This window comes from Pteronotus mesoamericanus, unplaced genomic scaffold (genome assembly GCF_021234165.1).
Source record: "Pteronotus mesoamericanus isolate MK-2021 breed Mesoamerican mustached bat unplaced genomic scaffold, CSHL_Meso_final scaffold_174, whole genome shotgun sequence".
Taxonomy (NCBI): Eukaryota; Metazoa; Chordata; class Mammalia; order Chiroptera; family Mormoopidae; genus Pteronotus; species Pteronotus mesoamericanus.
Window position 1 is genome coordinate 24,269,749 of NW_026555309.1, and position 7,199 is coordinate 24,276,947.

The 7,199-nt window shown below is 54.3% G+C and overlaps 1 protein-coding gene across 1 annotated transcript; it reads left to right on the forward strand.

Annotated features, from left to right (window-relative positions):
* The first annotated feature begins 906 nt into the window (after positions 1 to 906).
* LOC129084054 (disabled homolog 2-interacting protein-like) lies at positions 907 to 3,807 on the forward strand. The gene is given in 4 exon segments (XM_054590070.1): positions 907 to 1,003; positions 1,006 to 1,521; positions 1,524 to 2,041; positions 2,044 to 3,807. Coding segments are annotated over 4 exon segments (2,880 nt in total). The 5' UTR covers positions 907 to 921.
* Positions 3,808 to 7,199: the final 3,392 nt, after the last annotated feature.

Consider the following 7,199-nt stretch of genomic DNA (forward strand, 5'->3'; position numbering starts at 1 on the left):
CCAAACAAGGGAGGGATGGGCATCGATGAGGACTGGAAGTCCAGGCAGTCTGTGGTCTCATCCCATAGGACTTCCAGTTTTGGGGCCCTAGCTTTGCTGCTGTGAGGAGGAGTCCACATAGCTCCTCACATCACAGCTCTCTTTTAACGTGGCAGAGCGTCTGTTGTCCCAGGCAGATAAAATCCGAGAGGGATTCATTTGGATTGAAGCTTTGGGTGGGAACTGGGTTAAACTGTGTTCCCAGCTTGTGTTCTACTTATCACAGTCTTAGGCCAAATGAAAAACACCCTCCCTTCAAGGCTGACATACAAGTGGGTTTTACTCCACATGGAAAGACCGGATTTTTGAACAAGGACCATGTCCCTGGGGCCCATTAGGGCTGAACTTTCATTCACCTCAAGGTGTAGAAGAAATCCCAGCAGCATAAAAATGTCTAGAGAGATGGTCAGCACTTTGATCAGAATGCAGGTCCTGTTTGAGGTGTTTTCATAAGATGGGTACTTGCTTGTTCCTTAGGATTTTTCTCTTGGAGATTATAAAATTGAATGGTTTTCTTCCCTTAATAAGATACCTACAACAGGAATATTGTTATTCCTTAATCAAGGTGGATTCAGTGTTATTTACCTAATTGTCACTGGCATCATGCGTTCATACTAATTCAATTCACTTACAGCTTTATCTTCTTAAAAAGAAAAGGAATTTCGAGCACTTACTTTTCCCATGAGCTACAACATGCCATGGCGTTTGCCTACCACTGCAATGCAAGGCTTCCTCAGCTGCCACCTCAAGGGCTCCACCAAGCGCACCAAGAGGCAGCCCAAGCTGGACTGCTACCACAGCTTCCGCCACATCCTGCGGGGGTTCGGGAACACTGCTGCTGCCGCAGCCTCCTCTGCCACAAACAATGAAAGGTCCCATCTGATGCCGAGGCTGAAGGAGTCTCGCTCCCACGAGTCCCTGCTCAGTCCCAGCAGTGCGGTGGAGGCGCTGGATCTCAACATGAATAAGAGGTGGTCATCAAGCCCGTGTACAGCAGCATCCTGGGCCAGGACTACTGCTTCGAGGTGGCAACATCATCAGGAAGCAAGTGCTTCTCCTGCCAGTCAGCAGCTGAGTGTGATAAGTGGACGGAGAATCTGCGACGAGGAGTGCACTCCAACAAGGACAACAGCTGGTGTGTGGAGCACATCCTGAAGCTGTGGGTGATCGAGACCAAGGACCTGCTGGCCAAGAAGAAGTACCTGTGTGAGCTGTGCCTGGACAACTTGCTCTATGCCTGCACCACGGGCAAACTCAAGATGGACAATGTCTTCTGGGGCGAGCACTTCGAGTTCTACAACCTGCCGCCCCTGTGCACCGTCACCGTCCACCTGTACTGGGAGACGGACAGGAAGAAGGAGCGCAACAGCTACCTGGGCCTGGTGAGCCTGTCCACTGCGTCAGTGGCTGGGCAGCAGTTTGTGGAAAAGTGATACCCGGTGGTGATGCCCAACCCCAAAAGCAGCAAGAGCCCTGGACCAATGTCCGCATCAAGGCACGCTACCAGACCATCACCATCCTGCCCATGGAGATGTACAAGGAGTTTGCTAAGCACATCACCAACCACTACCTGGTGCTCTGCACAGCACTTGAGACCATCCTCAGTGCCAAGACCAAGGAGGAGATGGCGTCGGCCCTGGTGCACATCCTGCAGAGCATGGGCAAAGTGAAGGACGTCCTGACAGACCTGATGATGTCAGAGATGGACCGCTAAGGGGACAATGAGCACCTCATCTTCTGGGAAAACACATGGGCCACCAAGGCCATCAAAAAGTACCTCAAGTTGGTGGGCCAGAAGTACCTGCAGGACGTGCTAGGTGAGCTCATCAAAGCACTGTATGAGTCAGACAAGAACTGCGAAGTGGACCCAAGCAAGTGCTTAGCCACTGACCTCCCTGAGTACCAGGGCAACCTCAAGATGTGCTGCGAACTGGCCTTCTGCAAGATCATTAACTCCTACTGCATCTTTCCTTAGGAGCTGAAAGAGGTGTTTGCCTTGTGGCGGCAGGAGTGAGGCAGGAGTGCAGCAGCTGCGGCTGGCATGACATCAGCAAGCAGCTCAGCAGTGCTGCCTCCCTGTTTCTGTGCTTCCTCTGCCCTGCCATCATGTCACCCTCACTCTTCAACCTGCTGCAGGAGTACCCCAATGACCACACGGCCCGCACCCTCACCCTCATCGCTAAGGTCACCCAGTACCTGGCCAGCTTCGCCAAGTTTAGCAGCAAAGAGGAGTACATGTCGTTCATGGACCAGTTCCTGGAGCACGAGTGGACCAACATGCAGGGCTTTCTGCTGGAGATCTCCAACCCTGACACCATCTCCAACCCAGCTGGTTTCGAGGGTTACATCGACCTGGGTCACGAGCTGTCCAGCCTGCACTCGCTGCTCTGGGAGGCCGTCAGCCAGCTGGAGCAGAGCATCGTATCCAAACTGGGGCCCCTGCCTCGAATCCTGAGGGATATCCACGCAGCGCTGAGCACCCCAGGCAGTGGGCAGCTCCTGGGGACCAATGATCTGGCCTCCATGCCTGGCTCTGGGAGCAGCATCTCAGCTGGACTACAGAAGATGGTGATCAAGAACTATCTCTCTGGGTCCTCTAGGATCCAGCCCTCACCTGTCTGCAGCTCCAGTAACTCAGAAGCCAACGAGCCTGGTGGCCAGGTGGCCGGCTCAGGCAGCCCCACTCTGGGCCTCACAGTGTGGTGGGCAGGCCAGACGCTGACCACACTCGGCACCTCCGAGGGTGCACCAGGCCAGCCCCAGCTGTTGGCGCCACTCTCTTTCCAGAACCCTGTGTACCAGATGGCGGCTGGCCTGCCGCTGTCACCCCGCGGCCTTGGCAACTTGGGCTCCAAGGGCCACAGCTCTCTAAGCTCCCACAACAACAATGAGGAGCTGGTGGCTGCTGCCAAGCTGGGAAGTATCGGCTGTGCTGCTGAGTTCGGGCGGCGGCCAGGGGAGCTGGTGCAGTGGCAGATGTCTCTGACTGAAAAGGGTGGACAGCCCACAGCACCGCGGCACAACAGCGCCGGCCCCCAGCGTCAGATAGACCAGCCCCCACTGCCGCCCCTTGTCTCCCGTGGCCAGACACTGCCCACCCTCCTGAGCACCCTGCAGTACCCGCGGCCCTCAGGCAGCACCTTGGCGTCGGGGTCGCCTGACTGGGCCGGCCTGGGAGCCAGGCTGCGGCAGCAGCCCTCCTCCTCCACGGGCAACAGCCCTGAGCTGAAGCCTCGTGAGGTGCACAAGCAGGGCCCTTCACCTGTGAACCCTAATGCACTGGACCGCACGGCCACTTGGCTCTTGACTGTGAACGCGCAGTTGTTAGAAGACAGGGCCTGGGCCCAGATCTCCCCCTACAGGAATAGGCTAAGGAGTAAGGAGGAGCTCAACCAAGCAGAAAAGGACCTGGCGGTGCTGCAGGACAAGTTACGCATCTCCACCAAAAAGCTGCAGGAGTATGAGACCGTATTCAAGTGCCAGGAGGAGAAGACACAGAAGCTGGTGCTGGAGTACCAGGCTCAGCTGGAGGAGGGCGAGGAGCGGCTGTGGTGGCAGCAGGAGGGCAAGGACATCCAGGTGAAGGGCATCATCAGCAGGTTGATGTCCGTGCAGGAGGAGCTGAAGAAGGAGCATGCAGAGATGCAAGCAGCTCTAGATTCCAAACAGAAGATCATTGATGCCCAGGAGAAGCACATCATCTCCCTGGACGCTGCCAACGCCTGCCTCCTGAGCACCCTGATGCAGCTGAAAGAGGATATGCATTAGAAACAAAAGCCCGCTTGCTTGCTCACTTGCTGGAATACAGGGGGTCTTTTAAATTGAGCATGCGTACTGCATGGGAAAAAGCGCCCCGGAGGATGTTAGACTTGCTCCCTCTCCAAGACAGCAGCGGCCTGCACCAGGCCCTGTGTGTGCAGCCGGCCTCCTCCTCACCCCTCCCGGGCCCCCAGCCAAGGACCCAGGTGCTGCAGGCCGGAGCGGGGCACACCTCGCAGCTGGGGCTGGTTTTCCTCAGCTCCAGACTGTCCTGTAGCTTTTCAGCCCTCCCTGGCCCTACTTGCGGGACATAGGTGGGCAGGAGCTTGGATTCCTCTGGGTTCCTTCTTGTTCCCAGCCCCAGCCCCAGCCCCAGCCCTGGGTACAGGAGCTGGGGCGTTTGCTCCACAGCAGAGCCAGGGCCTAGCCCGAGCCACCCCTCTGCCTCGGCCCCAGGCTGCTGAGGAGACCCTTGGAAAGCGTGCTGAGCCCTTCTCTCCCCAGGGGCTGGAGATGCACCGCCAGAGTTGGGGCTGCCACAGGGCCCGCCAGAAGGGGAAGTGAGGGGTGGTCCTGACCACACTGAACCCCGTCCTGGGCCTGTGCTCAGGGACTGGGCTCCGAGATGAACCTACAGTACAGTTAGGCCAGAGACCTGCTGGCAGGGCCAGGGTCGTGCCCAAGGGCCACAGGCCTTGGGAAGGACAGCCGTGGGGGCTGAGGCTGTTTTCACTGCTGGTCTCACAGGCAGGGCCTGGCCCCAGTGATGTCCTCTGGTTCAGGTTCACCCCTGCACTGCCCAGTGACCCTCCCCTCCCCTCTCCTGCCAATGCCTCAAGAGTGACCTCGGAAGAATTGCTTCTTAGCAATACAAGGGGAGGCTCCCCAGCCAGAGAGCAGGCGCAAGAGGCCAATGCAGTAGCCGGTGCTGGCAGCCCTTGGCTGGGCCGCAAGCTCTCGGGCTGCAAGCCCTCAGGCCGAGAACGTTACTTACCTAGTACAAAAACTGTAAAAGTGTGCAGACTCTTCAGAGATTTTTATCTGAATTGCAAGTCTGACCATTTTTGTAAATGTTCTTGGTGTTTGACTGTAATGTAACTATTTCACCTGATGGTTGTACATAGTCCTCTAGTCCTGGTGCTGCGAGGACTGCCCGGGACTGCTGCTCTCTGAGGGTTTGTATTTTATTCTTTAATCTAGAGAACAGTATTGGGCAGGAAGAAGTGGTTTGGGATTTAGGTGTTAGGGTTTATTCCCCGCCCCTGGCATTTATTTGTTTGCTTTGCAGTGTGCCGTCTGCGTGCGGTGGATGGGGACGTGCGCCCTGGCTGGGCCAGCAAAGGGGCCCCCGCCTGGGCCACACACAGCCTGTATCTCGCTGTTGGCAGCTGCATGCAGACAGGGCTGGGTTGCCAGAGCGCCCACAGGGAGAGGGCATGGGGGAAGACAGTCCCTGCTCAGGGAGGACCAAGGACCCAGGCCCAGACCCAGTGGCTGGAGACAGGTTTCCCCTCCTTTGCCAACATAGAGAGGCCTGACTTTTTTCCTTAACTATTGTGTTTAGGGTGAAGGAAACTGCCACACTTCCTACAAGTGAAGACTTTTTCCAACTGCTCAGTAGGGGTGGTAGGGAACCAAGGCCAGAGCAACACCCCCCCAGCTCCGGCCCCCCACCCCCCAGCCTTGCCCTCACCCTCGACCTTCAGAGCATCTGCCCAGAATGTACCTCTCTTCCTTCCCACCTGTCCGTCTGCAGAAGGCAAACTGTTCAGGGGAACAGCCCCTCTCTTTTCCACATACTTGGCTCCCAGAGCTGCCCCATCCCCGCATAGTAAGTATGTGAAAAGGACAAAACTGCAAACCTGGAGTCTTCACTTGAGCCCTTCCAGCTGTGACTTTTAACTATGTAAATATGTACAGAGAAAGTTGTTGGTGTTCTAAGATTGTGTGGCTGTGCAATTTCGGCACATGTGCAATTAGAAATATTAAAGATTTATATAGCCAAAAGAAAGGACTTTCTTCTGAGGATATTTTCACATGATGCAGAATATTCCTACTTAGCATATAAATTTTTATGTAATTCTGAATTTGGTTATAAATGTTTATATCCTGTTTTGCTATATTTATCACCACTCTTCTTTATATTAATGAATTGATTTAAAACACAGTATGACCTTTGTTTTTCAAGAATTTCCTATCACTAAGCGTTCCACGTAAGGTAGAAGTTCAGTAGTTTTGTGGCATCATTCAATAGAATATTGAAAACAATGCTGTGTTCAGCTTGCACTTGTTAATATAATGTGTTACCACACATTATCTGCCATTCTCACATTCATACATTCTTCCTGTCAAGAGGGACAGGCATGGAAGATACAGCGAGCATTGTTTTTCACTTGCCAGTGTGCCTCTGGGACTGACAGGTTTCCTTTCTGGGAATTAGGAAGTCAGCTGAGGGCTCTGGACAGGTTAACTGAGACCTGTGAGGATCTCAGTTGTACAAGGACCTGCACCAGCTCAGAGGCCGGGGGCCCAGCCACTGCAGGGCAACGTCGGGGCTCATCATGCCCTCATAGAACTGCGTCTCGGAGGCCTGCAGGGTGGGAAACGGCTTCTTTCCAACCGCCCGGCCCCACCGTGGCTCCTCAGCAACCACCTGCTCTAGGGGCCCGGAGCCCTGTTTGGGCCAAGGTTTTCTTGAACATTGGTCAGACTGCTTGCTGCTCATCTCTTGGCTGCTGGCAGGACGAGCTACGTAAGGGATATTTCTTTGATAAAACTTACTTTCTTGTGAAAAGAATGTTTAAACCAGAAGTTCAAGGCACATTGAGGGCGAGTACTTTTTTCATCCAATTTTCTTTTACTCTTCTAATTTGGGCCTGGAGGAAGGCTGGGGAAATCCCTGAAAATGTTCCTCGCCCCCACCCCAAACATGAAATATGCCTCACACCCCACGCACCACTTCACTAGCGGGGAGGAGTGCTACACGGCCTTTAATCCAACTTACAGAAATGATTATACATTTAATTTTTTAAAAGTGTTTTATTAATGACAATTTAAGTAAATCAAGGGTTAATGCCGCTGGTGCATTCCAACTGCTAACCCGAGGTGCTGAGGCTCGGAGCAAATCTGAGTAAGTCCTTTCTTTAAGGAGAATTTCTTCCACCAACTCAGTCCCCACTGGTTTTGCGGCCAGAAGTTGTGGGGACTTATCTTCCTGGCGCTGGCACCCTGGTGCAGGGCTGGGACTCCTCATTCCCAAGATACCCCTCCCAAATTTTTATCCACCGCATGTGGATGTGGGACCAGCCCATTCCGCACCTTCACCCGCCTACCAGTATGATGGATATGGTTTCTTTAGTTCTGTAGTTGTCAGACTTCCTTTCAGCTGAGGTGATGAGCTG